This window comes from Tinamus guttatus, unplaced genomic scaffold (genome assembly GCF_059628265.1).
Source record: "Tinamus guttatus ecotype Peru unplaced genomic scaffold, ASM5962826v1 Tinamus_guttatus_pri_ptg000456l, whole genome shotgun sequence".
Lineage (NCBI taxonomy): Eukaryota > Metazoa > Chordata > Aves > Tinamiformes > Tinamidae > Tinamus > Tinamus guttatus.
This window is the reverse complement of record NW_028288990.1, coordinates 649,479-668,006: the sequence shown is the minus strand read 5'-3', so window position 1 is coordinate 668,006 and position 18,528 is coordinate 649,479. Positions and strand designations below refer to the sequence as shown.

The following is an 18,528-nucleotide window of genomic DNA, read 5'->3' as shown; positions in this document are numbered from 1 at the left end:
CGTGACCGGCAGTTTCACAATTTACATTAGAGCTCACACCAAGCTCATAGGCAATATGCTTACTTTAAAAGAGGTTAACTTGTACCCCACCATATACCACCTGGAAATAACTGAGGTGCAAGACCCCAACTGCCCCATGTACTCCACAATACATTTTGTGTATTGTGCATACCCACACTTATGAAATGCAGCCCACGAAGGCCCCTTCGCAGCAACAGGATGGCTGCTACCTGCACAGATGGGTAACTGTGGCCTTGCTTTATCTCTGGGACAGTATTGTGCATTATTTTCATCTATCCCCTTCCTGGTATCACCAAGGACTTCTCTGCACTCACATTCCATTCCCACTTCCAGCTGCTTAAACAGAGCAGTTACTTCTCAACAACTGTTTTCCCATAGAAATCTATCTTTTCTTTCACTATGCTCTGTTTGATGCTAAGGAGATCCAGATTTGTGGCTGCACTCCTAATTTCAGTCAAAACTGAACATTCCCTGCTATACAACATATTTACTCTGCTCACAGCAAATAGGCTGCCACTCTCAAGCAATTCACTTGCCATAAGCTAACAATGCACCACGCAGAAGTTGGAGATTAGACCTGTAAGTTCTTACGTGAATCTCAGGAGTGACAAGCTTCAGATTTCATGGAATGCCGTGAAAGCTGTCTGTGCTTCCACTATGCAGGAGATCTGTCCCGGTCACGCTCAGAGGAGGCCACGTTCTGCCCTGGCATGATATTCTGAGCATGAAGGCCTTAGTTATTGGATCCTCAACAAAAGTTCACAGTCACATAGATGAAAAAATGGATGCAATAGCTACAAGCTGCAGAACAAGCTGTCACTTGGGTTGCTTGTTCTTGACTGGTTACATTGCCTCAAAGAGGAAGTACACTGGACTGCTTACAGTATCTGTCAAAAAATATGCTGGTTTGAGACCTATGCTCAGCCACTTTTGTTTCACAGAGTCTAAAGCAAACGCTTTGCATTTGGGCTTCTAACTTTTGATCTTCTTAGATCTCATTCCATATAGAATATCCCAGAGTCCTGAAGAGGCCCAGGCCAGATCCTCAGCTCATAGGACACCTCCTTTCCCTGCAGTCAGAGTAGAAATAAAGCCATGTTAAGAGTTTGTGATTACTTCAGCTCCTGATGGCCAGTGAAAATGTGACACACAAGAAGAAAGTGCCATTTACTGCAGCCACTTTAAACTTTGTATTTTTCTTTCCCAAGGGAGTCTTTCACTTTAAAGTCTCTAACAGAAATGGAGTAAAAACTTGTGTTCTAAAGCACTCCTCTGGCTGCCAAGACACAACATTACATTTTAAGTTTCACATTAACCGAAGCAATTCTTTGTACTAGTGTCTGGTTTATCATTAGCTTGTAATTGCATTAATTAGAAATAACGTCTCTGACTCCTGGCTCAATGTCACAATCCCAGACAGTATAAAAGCCCTGCTCACAAGCGGTTCCTGCACACCTGGAGGATGAAGTAGTGCCAAGCAGCAAAGGAGACAGCCAAAACCAGTGTTTAAAACTAAGTTACTTGAGGCTATTTAACTATAAAAGGAACTAAAGACACTGTAAAAATAGGAAACAAGGCTGTAGGCTTTTCTGTCCTGAGTCTCAAATGATTTCAGAGACTATTTCTTTAGATGGCACAAGGAAGAATCCTACATGCATTTTGGGACAGGCCAAAACAATGTCTGGAGCAGATACTGCCCCCTTTACCTGCATTATAGGTCCAGGGGACAAGCACTTGGCAGGCACAGCCTTCCTTTCCACCTAACATTATTAGAAACCTCTGTGCTGAAGAAAGGACTTGGAAATAGAGGCAGTACAGCTCTGTAACTGATCTGGTGAAAGGGATGTACATGCAACAGCAAAAAAGTATTAGAGCTGTGAGGATTTTCCATTTTGTACCTGGCTGTAAATTGAGTGATCTCTTCTATTGATGAAACCAGCGCCGTTTTCTTTTTTTTTTTTTTATAAATGAGAGCTATAAAGTATTGCCATGCACAAAAATGAGCAAGTAAATAAGAGGGAGGTTTTATTAAATATTTAGATTCACACTAAGCTTCTCATACAAGTTACAGCTCTTTTTCCATCTCATTATTTTGGGGAAACTTTCCTTCTTTGTGTTGTGAGGTTTTAGACAGCAATTCACTGAGGCATCACCAGTGGCCCTAACTGGAGCTACATATATCCTATCGCATCTGCGGGGAGGAGTATTGCTGAACTGTGGCAAGCAAAGACATTAACACAGCAAACAGTTGAGATCAAAAACACTCTAATCTGACACAGGCTACAGTAATTGAACAGAACTTGCATTTTAATAAGGATCTCTTTGCCTTGACTCAGAAGTCATACTCTAAGGAGCACCATTCCAGGCCCTAATGGCACTTAGCGAATGGTCCCCTGTGATGGCAGCCCGCGGGTTCCCATATCCCCTGTGGCACCACAGCTCCCGCTGCTCAGCACACCAACAGCAGGAGCACTTCAGAACTTCCCCTCAGAGTGCTGAGGAGCTGCCTCAACATTTCAGGCACACAAAGACAGCCCACAAGCCGAAATGCACCAAGGGACACTTTATTAGGCAGAGTTCGCATCATCCACAGCTTCCAGGTCTGCAGCCATAGAAGGTAGCTGATATGTAAAGGAGGGATAAAGGACTTGCATTGACAATGACAGTAAACCACATTTTAATGTTAAAGCACACTAATTGCATCTCAGTAGACACTGAGGTTAAAAAAAAAAAAAAAGTAATTCTCATATTTTGATAGCTCAAGGTCTTCCACCCACATTTCCCGACTTACATCTAAAGTGCTTGCCTTGGCCCTGAAGCAAGCAAACAACAACAGAAAAAGAAAGCAGAAAGGGAAAAGGAGGAAATAAAAATAAAAAAAAAAATCACATAGTTGAAACAGCCACAGGTCTCAAACTTGCACAAGTGTTAGCTTTTTTCCACCCCAACAGAAAAATCACCGAGAATTAAACTGTTTTAATACTGCAAGTCATATTTTTCACTCGCTTAAAAATTTAAAGAGAACCAAAGTAGCTGGAATTTACTTAGGTATTGTCAGCTAGTATTCCACAGCTTTTTCTTAAGTTATTAATAAACTCAGTATTTCAATCATTAAAGCTGTTCATTTCAATCATGCTTCTTAGGGGAAAAGGAATGAAATAATCAGAAAAGAGCAGCAAAGACAGCTGAATAGCTAACAATACAGGGTTTTAATTTGCATTATTAACTGCACAGCTTTTACACATTTTGTTTAACAAGTTAAAGTTTGTTATTTCTTTAAAGAATAGCAAAACAGGAGTGTTTAGCTGTTTCACAGAATGTTCATAAGGGAGTAAATCCACACTCATTACAGTACCTATTTCAGTGAAGTTTCACCACTCTGCATCTCCAATAGCTTTTGCAAAAACATAGTCTTTACCCCCAAAGCACATCACTCCATCTTTTAAGTAAAACTTCCACTTGTTCTTACTTCGATGTATCTGATAAAAGAATTAAATCAATACCCCCCCAAACCCAAAGCATACATTAGACCATGCATAAAAACATACCGGTTGCTAAGCACAACTTACTCTACACACCTTGGTTTTGTTTTAACATTCTGTTAGCCCCTAACATGTTAAGCAGGGTTGCTCTTAATAGATCACAAACTGTGGTAGCAAATTTCAGTTGCTTATCATGAATTTCCTGCCTTTTCAAGTGAACTGCTTCATTAATCTTTATCTTGTCATATTCAAGTTCTCTTGTCTCCCTTTCAAAACTGGGAACTATATAAAACACCCTCCAACCCTCAGCCCCCAAAAGCTGGTTAAAGGCAGCAGTCTAAAGTGCCAAAACTAGAAGGATAACAAGAGAGTAACAGAGCAATTTGATTATTGCATCCATCCCAACACACACTGCACCTGCAAACAAGTGAAGCTCAGCTGAAATGCAGTGGTTTCCACTTCCCACACATACAGCAGGGCAATACTGCTTGCACAGCTCACTGGGTTAAGGCAAAGCCCATCAAAGCACTACTCAGAGCAAATACTCTCATACAAAGCAGTAGGAAAGAATTTTCCTGTTCCATTTCTTAAGGGGCCTGCGAAATATCTACACTGCAGGATGAATTTTTAGGGGAAGAACAGTCATTTTACCTGTAGCACCCTTTCATAGGCAGTAAGATAATGTAGATTTTTTAATTGTTCACATCCCCTCTCCCCCCCTTTTTTTTTAAAAAAACCAAAAAAAACAGACTTAAATGTTTTAATAAGTCTGTGCAAGAAATAAATAACCAATAACTTTTTTCTTGCTTTGATGTATACAATGAAAATCAAATAAAATAGTGCACAACTGCCAGTTTATAACATCTGGCATTAAAGGCAGTTCTGGTCTTGAACTCAGTATCAATTTTTAAATGTTTAATTTTTTATTTTAATCACAAAAGCGACTTGTTATAGATAACATCATCATCAACTACCTATCACATTCATAACATCTAAATAAATTAAGTTTGAAAACTTATGGTACCACCAGCACTTTGTCGACACAGTGCAGATCAACGCTGTGGCTCAATTTCAGCTGCATTTTCTACACATTTAACTACATACATATAACTGTAGTTATAACTACAATTTTCAAAACAGCTATTTTCAGAAAAATCTCTATTACACTTTTACAAAGACCAGTTTTCCTAGAATACAGACCCCTAGTTGAACACACCAAAACAACCCCTGGTTACCTCTGAAAACATTTAAAAGTCACTTCACACACTATCAGACAGTTTTCCATATTTAGTTTCAATATAAGGTATGCACTTTGTTTTATCAGCTTTTATACTTTACATACAAGTATCCAGAAAAATACCAAAGTTTTTAAAAAAACTGAATTGTTCAGCAGTAGTTCAAAATAAAGCTGAACTACAAAGATTTACATAAGAAGGACAAAAGGCCCATCCTAAGCGTTTTGCTTTTCAGAAAAATCCAGATTTCTGATAATAATAATAAAATCTTCTCAGAAAGTACTTTAAAGACATCCAATATAAAGATGGCACACTTCTTTCCTATTACCCATTTCAATGGTCTTAATTCTTAGTTGAAAACGCATATATCCATGGAGGAGCTCCTATTACTTCAGTTAAGCATGTGTTTAAGCATTTGCTGAATTGCAAGTTTTTATTTTTCAAGATTCAGGCCTCTTCTGCCTATTACATGCCCTTTACTTATCCTTGTTTCAGAGGGCAGCAAGCAAGTCTTCTGATTACTGTCAGCTAAACAATCTAAATCCTCAATAATTAAAGCACTTCATTTTCTTTAAAAGGCACTGACACAAATTTGCTGAAGACATTATTTAAAATGATTAAGGAACAAAGACAAAAATTTATATACTGTACCTTGTCATACTGACAAACTATCACATTATCCGTGTCAAACAAGTCAGGCGTGTCCTGTTCACTGACATCATCACCAGAATTTAGGGGGTCCTAGATAATGAAAGTCTATTTAAGTAGTGTTTTTTAACATTCTTTCACATTAATGTAGAGTATGCACGGCATTAAATGCAAATACAACAGTAAAGGCTACCCCCCACACACACATTACACAAAAGAAAATGCATGAGACGTACAAACTCTGAAGCTTACATTGCATCTTTACATGCTCATCTTTTGAAGAAGAAAAGCACCTAAAGCCCAAGTGACACAGGCCAGAGCTAAGTTAGCCTCTTAGTTAAGGCAAAGATGTTTGCAGTACTTAGACTACTGATCAGCTGCTGCTTATCCAGGGAGGATTCTACAGACAGACTCTCTTGTGATTCCAAGGACAGAGCCCCATGTCTTTCAGAGGAGCCTTTCCTTGGAAACAAATACACTTATGAAACATTGTTCTCTTCTCCAAACAATCCCCGAGAAAGCTTGATTTCTATCCCAACCTTAAATAATAAAACTCCATTCTATTGAAGTCAAGACTTCACCCATAGGGCTTCAATGCTGGCAATTAAGTGTTTTAATCCATCTAATAAACAAAAGATTCTCAATATCTTTTTTTTGTTCACATGTCTCAATGAGTTCTCAAATAATTCCTCAGTAGTATTGCCTGGCTCCAGGGTATGTAGCTCAGCTATGGGTTCTCTGGGCAAAATACATCAGAGATGTTTATCTCAAATACCCAGTTGTAAAACCCAGAACAACTGCAACTTGTTTCAAGGGGCTTAAAGCAAATTACCTCCTCAACTACATCTATCTGAGGTTCTTCATTATCACTGCTACTGCTGCTTGACTCTGTGTTTGAAAGGCTGTCCCCTTCCTCATCCTCCTCTTCATCCTCATCCTCCAGAACTTTTAGATCCTCTGATTCAATAAAGCCAATGAATTCATTCTCTTCCATATCTTTTTTATGTGCTGGTTCTTCCTTGGGAGAAAAATCGCCAGCTCCGTCTAGCTGAATTATGCCTTCAATGTCACTGCAGATCTCCTTCCCTGGGCATAAATTGGGTTCCATCTGTCCAGCAGATTCCACCTGACAGGAATAAAAGAGACCAGAGCCATCTTATGAACTAAGAGTGAACAGCTTTCATTATTCAGTGCAGAACCTCAGATTTTTACTTAATACACCAACAAATTCTGGGATACTTACACACGAGTTTCAAGTCTCAGCCTACTTGTAAGCCCTGAGTACATGGAAAAAAGCTTGTTCTTACACCTACCTCAAATGTAATCCATGTCAAATTCTTCCTCAGTAATAAAGAAAACCATATTAAGAAATAATATTAAATATTCAGGCAAATAAAGAATATTTAAAATTAATTTGCCTCAATAATTAATATCTTTAAGAAAACACACCACCAGCTACTATCCCCCCAAAATGTATTTTTCATTTTGGAAATAAAAGTCAAGGCAAAATTCCTGCCTCTCCATCAACTCAAAATGCTTTAAGTAAAATACAAAAAATTGAGAGAGAACAAGAGTAAATATTCTAGTACTTTAAGTTACTGCTCATAGAAACATCACAATTCCTAAGCAGAAAGCTCACAGGAGCATGAAGGTTTTAAGCTCTCAGTCATCTCTGATTTCTCATTAAATCTTTATTGTAGCACAGATCTCACATCCACACACACTTGCTAATACAAGAAAATTACGCTTTGTTTTGACCTTCTATCCATCCTGATGGTCTACATCATCCTACCATTAAAGTTCAGATGAGCAACATAATATGCTTTCTACTTATTCTCATTTGCATTTAATAAATTTGCCTTAATCATGCATAAGCAATAAAACTCAAAGTCAGCAAGATAATGTGAACATAAAGTATCTGTAAATAATTTCCGAAACAAAGATTAGATGAAGTCAAGAAAGAGGCCTGTTAATTAAAATCATTTAGAGAAACACATTTCCTTCCAGCAGATTTTCACTTTGATCAAATCTGATTTTTTGAACTGAATAGGGATTCTCAAGGCAAGTTAACTGCTCTTCACACATTTGTGGTTAACATTAATCCCAGGTGCCATTCCAAAAGCATTTTGTGCACTATGGCCAGAATCCACCACCAAGTTCAGCAGCAGAATGACCTGGTAGATTTCAAAGGAACACTTGTGTATATTCAGTAAAAATAAAATAAATTAAAATAAAATACATTATACCCATTAATTTGCTTTTTAGCGTTTTGGTAGTTTGTTTAAGAATTTGACATTCTAGTCAATCCAAGTATTTCTACAATTCCGAAATTCTGTGACTGAAATTCTAACAGGAACATAAAACAGTCAGCTGCTTCTATCCAAAATACGTTCAAGAAAGAATGAATAATTAAAAAAAGTGCTCTTTGTCAGTTATAGATGTGTTTAACAACATCCTTTATGAGACCTGCTCTTCATCCAGATGCCAGCATTTACATTTCCCACCAGGCCCTACCTTGCCAGCAAGGGCAGCACTGCCCTGCTCCTTCAGGACAGCATCACGGTCCGGACTGCTGCCCATGATGAGCAGCTCCAGGAGATCATCAGGCACCTGCTGCTGCAGTGACACAGGTGCCGCTGGCTCAGGCTGCCCCTCCACATCTGGCACGAGGTTGGTTGGGTTTCTTGCCAGTGGTTCAGCAGCAGAACACACTGCAGGGGCTTCTGGAGGGAACCCAGCTGTATGGATATTGTTGTACTGGGGTTTTTCTGTCAAGTCTGCCTGCTGATTCAATGTCACATTAGCTGCAATTTGCTGCTGAAGCAGTGTGGTGTTTGTGGAGCTTTCTGAGCACCTTCCTTCCGTGCCACCCTGTCGCAGCACTGCAGTCTGTCGGGCAGCTGGCTCCTGGGGCTGCAGCATTTCGGCAGCTGCCTGCCCAGCGGCAGCACTCCCCTGCACCACACGGGCAACACCGGCCTGCACAACTGAAGGCTGCCCAAGCTGCTGGAATATCTGAATCGGGTGCTGCAGAACATGTGCCTCTCCTGGAGCCTGCGCCACCATAACAGGCACGTTTACCTTGTAAAGGTGCCCTGCGGAAAGAGGTTAAATACTGCTGAGACAGGGTAAACTACAGACCCCTCCAGTTCACTCACTGATATACTGGATTTAAAAAAAAAAAAAAAAAAAAAAAAAAAAATCACTGTTTTAAATCTGCTTCCAGGCATTCCAGAAACTAGAGGCTACAAAATGAAACAAGGAACAATCATTCCCTGCTTAAAGGGCTATGTCACTCTTAAGGACCACTCAGCATCTCTGCCTCTTTTTACAGAGGAAGACTCCTAGTACATCTATCCTTCCTGTGTATGATAACCACTCCAAACACTGAACCCTTAAAATTATTATTGCTATCAATGTTAGAACTAGGGTGCCAGAGTCAGGTTCCCTATTTCATAAAATTATACCATTCTTCATATCCACCATGAGATATGAGGAATCTATACATGTATCTACCATACACAGATTCAATGAAAACAGTCTACAGTTCTCAACACCTTGGGAAGTATTTTAAATCTTAGGAAGCATGTTAAATAGGTATCTAACAGATACCAGAGTCTCAGAGACCAGCATTCTGGAAGGGGACGTATGACTGAACCTAACACGCTAAGCACTACCAGCCAATGTGCTGTAGTGACATTAACCAACTTTGGCAACTTCACCAGCAAAATAGGGTAAGCAAAAAGAGGTAGATAGATTTTACCTGAAGTAGTAAATCTTGATTCTGAAGCATCAGAAAATGCCGTTGTCTGCTTAAAATATAAAAGACTATCTCTCACAGGACAAAGATGTCAGCATCTTTTAAAATAAAAGTGCCAGCAGTTTTAAAACAAAGGCTGGCATCATCTGGGGAGCCAAGGGAAAGTTTAGTGCAGAAGTACCTAACTGACGCATTGCAACTAACTCGCCAGTTTACTTACTCCAGGTAGAAACGGCAAGCACAAACTGCAAAGGAAGAGGAGGAGAGCTGTCTCCATCCAACTACACTTCAACTTCACATTTGCTTTATTTACTATATTTGGGACCATCTTTCAATATCCACATGCAGTCAAGGCACTGCACCATTTCAGATCTTCTATTTTCAGTCTTACCACATGCCGTCTGTAGCGTCACTCCAGCAGGGACATGCAGGGGATAAGCAACACCCGAAGGGAGAGCAACAGCCGTGCCTGGCTGCAGAGCGCCCTAGACACACAGCAGCTTTAGTAAGTCACAGTTCATACTGCATCTCTGAGGGTCTAACTCCCATTTAACACATCAGTTAGGAAACAGGTGTGCATGCCTTTTTGCAATCATCTTTTACCAAAGAGCTGCTTCAGACTCTTGAGGCAGATAGAGAACACTCTGTATTGACAGGACAATGACTTTTCCTAAACACTTTTTTAAACTTGCGGTTGGCTCCCCTTTTCACTTTTGCTGAGAGGCCACTGAGAAGTGTCCCAATAACACAGCCAGGATCCAGAACACCCACTTGGAGCTGCTTTTACCCAAGCTTATGCATTACTTCACACAGCACAGGCTCCTTGCCTAGGCCTACAGAGTCACTTCATAGCCCCCCCCCCCCCTTTTTTTTTTTTTTTTGGTCTCCCAGAAAGCAAACAGCTGGATGCAGGTCTGCCTTTCTAGTAGCTGCTCCCTGGAAGTCCCAGTTAAATAAGCCAGGGAACTTGCAAGGTATGTGTGTAACATCCCAAAGTTACACTTCAGCTTGGCAAGCAGAGTTGCTTGAGGCTCAGTGGCACTCAGTATGTTCATCAAGCTGTAAAAGACACTAAAAAAGAGACATCCTCCCCTCATAAAATAATCTTGGCCTTATGAAGACTTTGGAATGTGTCACTCCAAAAACTCTCACTTGCTTCTGGATTACTTCCAGGCCTCTCAGGTAATGTTGCTTCCATGCTAGGCTAATGCTGGCATTTCCCAACTGCAACAGCAGTCTGCTCTCTGCAGACTCCACCTTCTGTACGGTTTTCAGCAGAAATAGAGAGGCTAGAAGTGCCAAACAGAAATTCGCTAGCAGCAGATACTCTCTCAGCAGAAATTCTGCTTCCTTGTCTACTACACTATATTGCACGCAGAATTATCACGTGAAATGCTACCTTTTCCATTTCTAAATGTTGTTCTCGAGTAGCACATGATAAATATTTAACGTTAACCTCCTCACAAGCGAGGAGCTTAACTCTATCATGGAGAATTCAGTGCAGTCAAACTGAAAACAAAATGGCACTACAGCTACATACCAGGTCTGCTGCTGTGAAGTGCTGGAAGCCCCTGCCAGTTGGGATGACTAAAGAAGCTATTATTTAAAAAAAAAAAAAAAAAAAAAAAAAAAAAAAAAAAAACTTAGACATATTTAATCATTCAGTACTTCAGCACTTTCCTGTAAGCATAACTAAAGCAATCTAAGTTCAGTTCACACTCATAAGAACAATATATAAGTAAGCACAGACACATAATGTTGCTGAATACACTTTCTTTTATGTTGCTTCACATTCATGCTGAATTCCATTTTTATTTTTTTATATCCTGAATTCATCGCACTCTGTCAAAAAAACTAATCTTGGAGATATTGTGATTTTAAAAAGATTGAACAGTTAAATAGGAATATCTAAGTAAGTCACACTGTAAAAATTAAGTGCAACATTTCTGCTTACTAAACCACCTACAGAGACAGATGTGCGATCTCCCATTTTACCACAACCATGAATGTTTATCTCAATTGCACTGCCTTGTCAACATGAGGAAAGGTTGTAAGTAATTTTCTGCACCGGTGCTAATGCAAAGGTGTGAATGGTCGGAGCAGTAGGGCAGGATTTTCAAAAGCCTTCACTGCTGAGTTCAGTGCAGGGACGTAAGTCAAAAGGAAAGTTTCCACAGGCTTTAAGAGCATTGCATTCCAGCTTAACACCATCACAGTGATCAGCTGGACTTAATCAAGACAAACCGACCTTGAGGTCATTTTGTGTGATAATAACTACTTCTCTGTGATGCAAATTATCTGCTTTTAGAAGAACTAACTGAAAGACAAACAAACAAAAATCTCCAAGCCTCATGCTCTTCTATTTGAGCAAGGATTCACTTCACTTACAACTACATACACATATTTAAAGATGATTCATATTTAAAGATTTGGCTGCAGCACAATGGCAGAGCTGCAAGGCACAAGCACGCTATATAACACTCAGGATACATCATGCTACACATTGCTGCAGGAAAGTGAAAGCTTAACCCTTCTGGTGAATTTGCTACTGAAGGGTTACATTTCTGGACTGCACACATGAAGGCTAAACTTCTCTCCACATTTTCGTGCTGGAAATAAGCAGCAGATCAAAGGCAGCTAGCCACAATTTGCATTAGTTTAGAATTTAACCAATAGAAGACAAACTAAATTTTGATACTTTCAGACACACACTGTATTTCATTCTACCAGATATACACAGGAGCACCACAAACCAGGATTATCCCAGCACCCTCAAGTCTTCCAAAGATTCTAGAGCCACTGAACTATTCTTAAGTTGCATCTGTGGCCTGCAACAATCTGTTACGTTCAACCACATCCAACCTGCTGAAGCCTGCAGAGCACGATGAAAACTGTGTGGTAATTGCACAGTGAACTGTGGTGAGTGGTGGCTAGGTCTGAAGAAGCCTTCTGTTGCTTTGGACTGCATCACCTTGGTTTCCCAAAGCTGCAGAGAAAATATCAACATCAACAGATACATCAGCTTAAAAAACAAACAAAAACACTGTAATGATAATCGATTATCAACTTTTTTTTTCCAAATGAACTGACCAGTTCTATTCAATAAATACAGCAAAAAATATTACTAGATTTTGACTTCACAGGATATCTGCATCTCTAAGTTAGAGGAAAACCTGCATGTTTCAGTGGGCAAAGACAGAGATTTTATTAACTTAGATAAACCCAACAAACCTGCTTCAAGTCTTTCAGAACCTGCTCCTCTATGCCTTCTTCTGCAAAGAGTTCCCGAACACCTTGAATCACATCTTCGATAATGGATTTGTAGAGTTTAGGCTAAACAAAATAATTTAAAGCATTTACAAGTTAAGATGAAGATTAAGTCATTTCCAAGGATAGCACAAAGTCTAATCTGGCTGCATAAACCACTGCTGCACACTGAACATGGAGAGATCAGGGCAATATGCTAAAAGGTCTGCCAAATGCACCAACCTACAAGCAGACCAGATCTGCAAGTCCCTCCGTAAAACTAATGGGACACACCTGGAAAAACACTAACTTTTTAGCCTTGAAATATTGGTTTCTTTGGGCTACAGAAATGCTCAGGTAAGTCCTAGAAACATTAGAACAGCTACTGTGGTATATTTTGAAAATATATTTAAAATTGATATTTGCTGTGGGGTATCATTCTAGCAGTACTGGCTAATGTTATAGCCCCTAACTTGAGAGGCAAAATCCAATATAAACTACTAAGAACAGCAGCAACTCTTCTGCCAGAAGCATAATGTGAGTAACCTGTTAGCAAGGTTGAACCTAGTGAGCTGAATGTAAAGGACAGAGATTATTCCTTTGTGGCAATAATAAGACACTATACAGTCGTTTATCTACTGAAATCACCACCCCAATAGTTTAACATTGCAGTTATCAGCACATGTCTTCTCATACAAGACAAATGATAGCTGCAGCGTGGCATCTTATTCTCCCTCCTGCACATAGCAATGATTAGATTCTAACCCTCATATCAGATCTGCACAGCCACATAAAAGCTTCAAGGTTCACCCATTCAGATCCAAATATAAAATAAAGAGCTCTTAGCATTTTAGAGCCTTTTAATACTGACTGTCATCACTATCAGAATAATCTGTTACCACAAGGCCAACATACAGAGCATAGATTTTTAGAAAGCCTCAGCAGTTGGGGCTTCAGGACTGGATCATTTACATTTGCCAAACTTAACCTCATATTCATGTATCACTGCTGCAAAGTTGTTCCAAGCCACCAATGAAAGATTATTTACAACAACCAGACTGTTGAACCAACTGTTCAGTTACTGGTAATGGCCCTTGCAATAAACAATCCGCACAAAATAAGGCTCCTGCAAGAGGACTGTGCTCGCCTGTGATTCCCTATGGGAGGCTGGAGACGCCCGAGAACTCTCCCAGCACATGTCAGATCAGCATAAGGGCAGAGGGAGCTCGACTCTTGCACCACTACACTAAAAAAAGGTTGACGATACCAAATGCTTGACCTTCACTGCTCTTTGGGAAGAGGAGCAGAGCTTTAATTTCCTCCCAAAGGGCCTGGTCCTCTCCTGGGCAGGCCAGGCGATACTGCACAGGCACATCGCTATAGCTGGCAGACACCACGCCGGGTGTTACCCCTGGAACGCGCCAAGTGGCTACAAAACCTGACCACTCACTGTTCCAGAGCGGAGCCGGCAAACCCCTGCGCCACCAGCCACCTCCAGTTCTCCTTACACAGAACGCAGGGAGAGTGCACGGCTAACACCGCCTCCAGCAGAGCACCACCGGGGGAAGGAAGCATTTCAAACCCAGTCCCCAGAGCCTGCAGATGCAGCCGGCAGGAGGCACCAGGCTGCTCCCCAGCCCTTGCCCGGGCCCTGCACGAAGCCGGGCGTGCTGACCCGGCAGCTGCCCACCCTCCCTCCAAAACAGGACCAGAAAGGAGTTAGAGGAAACAGATGCTGCCGCTCTCCCCGCTCCGGGGGGAGAGGAGGTGCCGGGCCGAGCGCCCCGCGCCTCACCACGGGGTTTCCGTGCGCCATGGCCACAGCCACCGCCCTGCGGCACCGCCCGCCTTAAGGCTCCGCCCGTCGCCATGGCGACCTGCGCGCGGCACCGGCTGGGCCGGGGGCGGTGGCGCCCGGCGGGGCGCGGCGCCATCTTAGCGTGTTGCGCCCGGCAGGAGGGGAGGGAAAAGGTGACCTGTGGGTGGCCATGATGGCTGGGCATGAAAATTGAGCGCCTTCTCGACGTGGAGGAAGAGCTGTGTTTAGGGTTTGAGTGGGGAAATTGCCAGAAGGACTGCAGGCTGTGTGGAAAAAAATATGTGGAAATGGCCAAGTCTTTGACTCCCGCTCCATGAGGCTCATGTTATCCATGCGATCTCCTACTGCCCTGCTGGCGATGCCACCTCTGTGCCCCCTGGGGCTGTGTTTTCCTCATGAGAAGACCAGGCCAGAGGAGAGGCCCCGTGTTCCTCCCAAAACTGCTGGGAAATAACTTGAGTGCTGGGTACTAACTCCAGGTTTCTTCTTTCAGGGCCGAAGAGGGACCAGCCACCACACACACAGCAGGGGAGCCACAGGCCCCTTGTGCATTTTGGACTTGGGCCTCTAGCACAACCGCTGGCTTTTTTTTTTTTTTGAGTCTGAAACATCGACTTTGCGTGTGGAATAAAGGAGATTTTGTTTTGTTTTGCTTTGTTTTGTTTTTTTTGAGAACAGAAGGGAACAGAATTGCATGTGCCACATAGTGTGAAAATATACCTAGGGAAACTGGATGGAAAAGCATATTATCCTGCACTAATAAACTCAGGAGCCGTTACTACCTCCTAAACAGGAAGATAGCTGAAGCTACCCGTTATGTAGCAGCAATATGGTACAACTACACAAATTATTGCATACATTAGCAGCAATCTGTTCCTATGTTAATAAAGAGATTTACCAAACTAGCAGTTACTCTTCTGGAAAAACGATCATTATTCTTAAATATGTATTTAGGAAAGTACATATTTTTGTCTTACTTTTTACACCTTCCATCCATACACAGATCAATATTGCCCTGACCATTCTGCTTAACCTGTATTATCATCTTTTTCCTTTATTTTTCCTTTTCAGGTAATTTTGTAGATATAATGCTATTTGACCTTCTGAAGGCTTGCCTTTACACTCTAGTCTCCAAGCTACCTATCAAGAACGACAAGAGTTTAGTGAAATGCTGACAGACCCTTAATTATATAGCTACACTAACACAACAAAAACAAAAATCTTTCCATAATACACTGTAAACTGCGTTTTCATGAATGAGAGAGAGGAAGTGTGATTTTCTGTATAAGTAATTTTGCTGTGCAACACTATATACTTAATGACGCCGCCTAGATCTTGAATTAAATGGCAATTGCTTATTCAGCTGCTGCATGCTCACAAGAAGAAGGCAAATCATGCTGCTTTACTTATAGAGTAATTTAAATAATAAAACACATTTTTAAAGCATGGTGTTTACTTGAAACCGCCGGGGATAGTGCATGCCAAGAGAGTCATTATTCTTCCCGTGCTTGATTAGCCTTGTCACGTTAGCAGAGTTAGCAGGAAGAAGTTGCAGCCTTCAGGATCACGCCAGGCCCTGAAGGTTGCAGATGGTGAGTCTGCAGCTGGTTGCCACATATTCATGAGACAGATAAACCTGATGCGCAGGCATCCATCTGCAAGAATGTTTTACAGCACAGAAAAACACACCTATGAGTGAGCTCCCCACTTTCTTTGATCTTTCCTGTATCTAGGGATTACAGAGCTCCTTGAAGCTGGCACGATTGCTGCACGTAACTCCAAAACAGGAAGGAGAGGGGACCAGAGGGGTGTTATGCCAAGGGACTTCTCAGCTCTCCCAAATAGTGGCCAGGTGACTTTGGCTCTGTCCATGGCTCTGTCATTTGCAGACCAGAGCAAACAAGCTTTGACAGTGTGATCTGTGGTTGCATATACCTGTACATCCACCTCGCAAAAGGCAGCACAGACCTAGCCCGTGTGTTGTGTCTCTGTGCCAGTGAATGCCAAAGATCCGTCACCGAGGTCAACACGTCATTCCCTCCTGGATAGGGTCAGTAGTCTAATAGTACATGGCTATTGGTTTGAGGAAAGTAAAAACCAGGGCTGGAACACAAGCTTTGAGGCTACTGGGGGAGGTTGCAGAGAGCGCTTTCTACTAACCCAAGGCATTTATGCTTATAGCTGAGGTCTGGCAACAGACTTCATGTCATTTCCTTTAGAAATTCCCAAAGAAGCTGTCTTGAGCACTGCGATCAGAGTGTCTGCTGAACACATGAGAAAACTCATGAAAAAAATAAATCTCTGAATGAGATACAATATAAAAATATTGATAAATGGCTTTACTATTCTGATTGGCAAACCTTGCTGTTGGTGACCTTAACAGAATGTTCAAGTCTTGCAGCATAAAGCACAAATTCATCATGATTTTCATGCTCGTGGATTTTGTTATCACTTAATTCCACTTCTAAGAGGAGAAGCTGAGACACAGACTGGCTAAGTATCTTGCCCACAGTCACAAATACTGGTCAGGAACAGTGTCCAGGTTTCATGGATCTTGGTTTCGCTTCCTATCAAACTGTCTGTGTTGTGGTCCCTTTAACAGCTCTCGAGTGTTTTAGAAGTCAGGCTGCCTGCAGATTAGCATGCTGCTCAAATCCTCCTCATTTCTCACGGTTTTGTCAGCATTTGGGATAGTGCTGCTTAAGGGCACCTCTAACATTCGTTTACTGGACAGGTTTTAATTTGTAATTATTTATACTCCTCTTGGTACATGAGGTCTAGAAAAGATTTATTTTTGGATGACGAACCTTTATTAATCATTAAAAAAATTACATTTTCAAATACCTTCTCTCTAGAAACTGAGAGCCTTAGCAAATTCAGGTGCTTGGTAATGGATGCCCTCTTCTGTTGAAATCCAGTACTGTTAGTGAAAATGCCCAGATACATGACTGCACGGGTGTAGAATTCTTCCTAAAAGCATATTTTTAAAATATCATCTTGGCCTTTCTTTCTAAGTTAAAATGATAATTCTTAAAAGGAAATGGTTGCAGACCATGGGCAGTCCTCACGGAGGTGCCTCAACACATCAGTGCAGAACTGCAGTTTTTCTTTGAGTAAGATATTGTCTGAGGTGTTCCCCTTGTTTTCAGCTGTTGACTCAGAGGCACGCAGTGTTCTGGCATCAAAACCAATTTTACTAACAGCGTGGTTCTGTTATAAACCCCATCATTTCCTTCAGAGGAGTGACATGGATGACACTGGGACCTCTGATTTGTTCTGTTTTCACTGATCATATGCAACTCCTTCACCTCCTCAAGTACATTTTCTTCTTTACCTGACTGAGACCGCTTTATCTGAGGAAAGAACTATTGCTTAATTCAGTGTAATGACCAATTTTGATGGCACTGGATCAAACTGGATCAAAAGGATAGGGACTCTGACCTGCACCAATTGGTGTATGTAGGGTGGCCCCCTAGGTAGATGGAACGCACTGCCTGCTGCTGTGTACCTGGGGCTCCTGAGCAAGCCCAGTACCGTACGCAGTCCGAGTAAGCCCAGTTCAGGATGAAATAAGCCTCAGATCTCCCCAGTGCCCAACCTCCTATATCAACCTTATGTGGCAAGCAAGCACTGAAACAAAATAGCCCTCAGCAGCAGCCTCACTGTCCTTAGCTGTGTCCTTGCTCCTGCCTTGCTCCCATTCCTTGTCTCCCATTCCTTTTCCCCCATGACTCTCTGTGCTCATTGCCTGGGTACCAAGGCTGTTTCTAATATCCTTTCCTTTTTTTTTTTTTTTTTTTTTGGCTAGGAGAGAGCCCAAACTCCTCCCCTATGTCCCAAGGAAAGCACCAAGCACCAGCTCCCTCCCCTTTTGCCTAGTCTTGCCCTTCATTTCTCTTGAACCCTCTTCACCAGTGGACAAAATCCCACTCCCTGCTCTGCTGCCGTAACAGTCACCTCTCTGCTCCTGGGCCCCCCACTCCGCTCTGTCGTTGCTGAGAGAAACATAAAATGGACAGGGAATCGCTACAGAAAAGAAGGGAACACATTGAGTCAGGAACAGTGGGAAGATAAATGCCAGAAATGTTATTTCTCTTCAATTCCATTAGCTACTGGGTGTTCATAGCTGAGGAGGTGATTGCTGAAGTCCGGGCGGTTTTCATGTTAAATAAGAGCAAAAGAATGTGTTCTGATCAAGAGCAGTTTGCTTCATCTAACTGTGCATTCCCTCCCTGGGAGAAGAGGGAATCTGAGCCTTTCCCCAGCAGCATTTCTGCCACCCTCCCCTTTGCTGCCCTTGAAACTGCCCCTGCTCAG

The 18,528-nt window shown here is 41.8% G+C and overlaps 1 protein-coding gene across 2 annotated transcripts; it reads right to left on the bottom strand.

Annotated features, from left to right (window-relative positions):
- Nucleotides 1–3,345: 3,345 nt before the first annotated feature.
- Nucleotides 3,346–14,223, bottom strand: GTF2A1L (general transcription factor IIA subunit 1 like). 2 transcript variants are annotated; one of them, XM_088532163.1, is made up of 11 exons: nt 14,188–14,223; nt 13,260–13,284; nt 12,570–12,571; nt 12,378–12,479; nt 12,009–12,132; nt 10,687–10,733; nt 9,538–9,631; nt 7,901–8,481; nt 6,219–6,512; nt 5,390–5,479; nt 3,346–3,500 (listed from the first exon to the last, which is right to left on the bottom strand). In XM_088532163.1, exons 1-11 carry the CDS (start codon nt 14,206–14,208, stop codon nt 3,393–3,395), a joined length of 1,488 nt encoding a protein of 495 aa, XP_088388289.1. In that variant the 5' UTR covers nt 14,209–14,223; the 3' UTR covers nt 3,346–3,392. The 2 variants fall into 2 exon arrangements, with proteins under 2 accessions (XP_088388289.1, XP_088388287.1); XM_088532161.1 differs by lacking the exons at nt 12,570–12,571; nt 13,260–13,284 and having other exon boundaries at nt 10,687–10,742; nt 14,188–14,208.
- Nucleotides 14,224–18,528: the final 4,305 nt, after the last annotated feature.

What these genes read in the sequence shown, in the direction of transcription:
- GTF2A1L (XM_088532163.1), bottom strand. Translation starts at nt 14,208, where the DNA reads ATGGCGCACGGAAACCCCGTG. An exon ending in TTCTGAAAGACTTGAAGCAG is followed by an intron (nt 12,133 to 12,377) that starts GTTTGTTGGGTT and finishes TTTTCTCTGCAG; the next exon opens with CTTTGGGAAACCAAGGTGAT. An exon ending in TAGTTTGTCAGTATGACAAG is followed by an intron (nt 3,501 to 5,389) that starts GTACAGTATATA and finishes TTCTTTTATCAG; the next exon opens with ATACATCGAAGTAAGAACAA.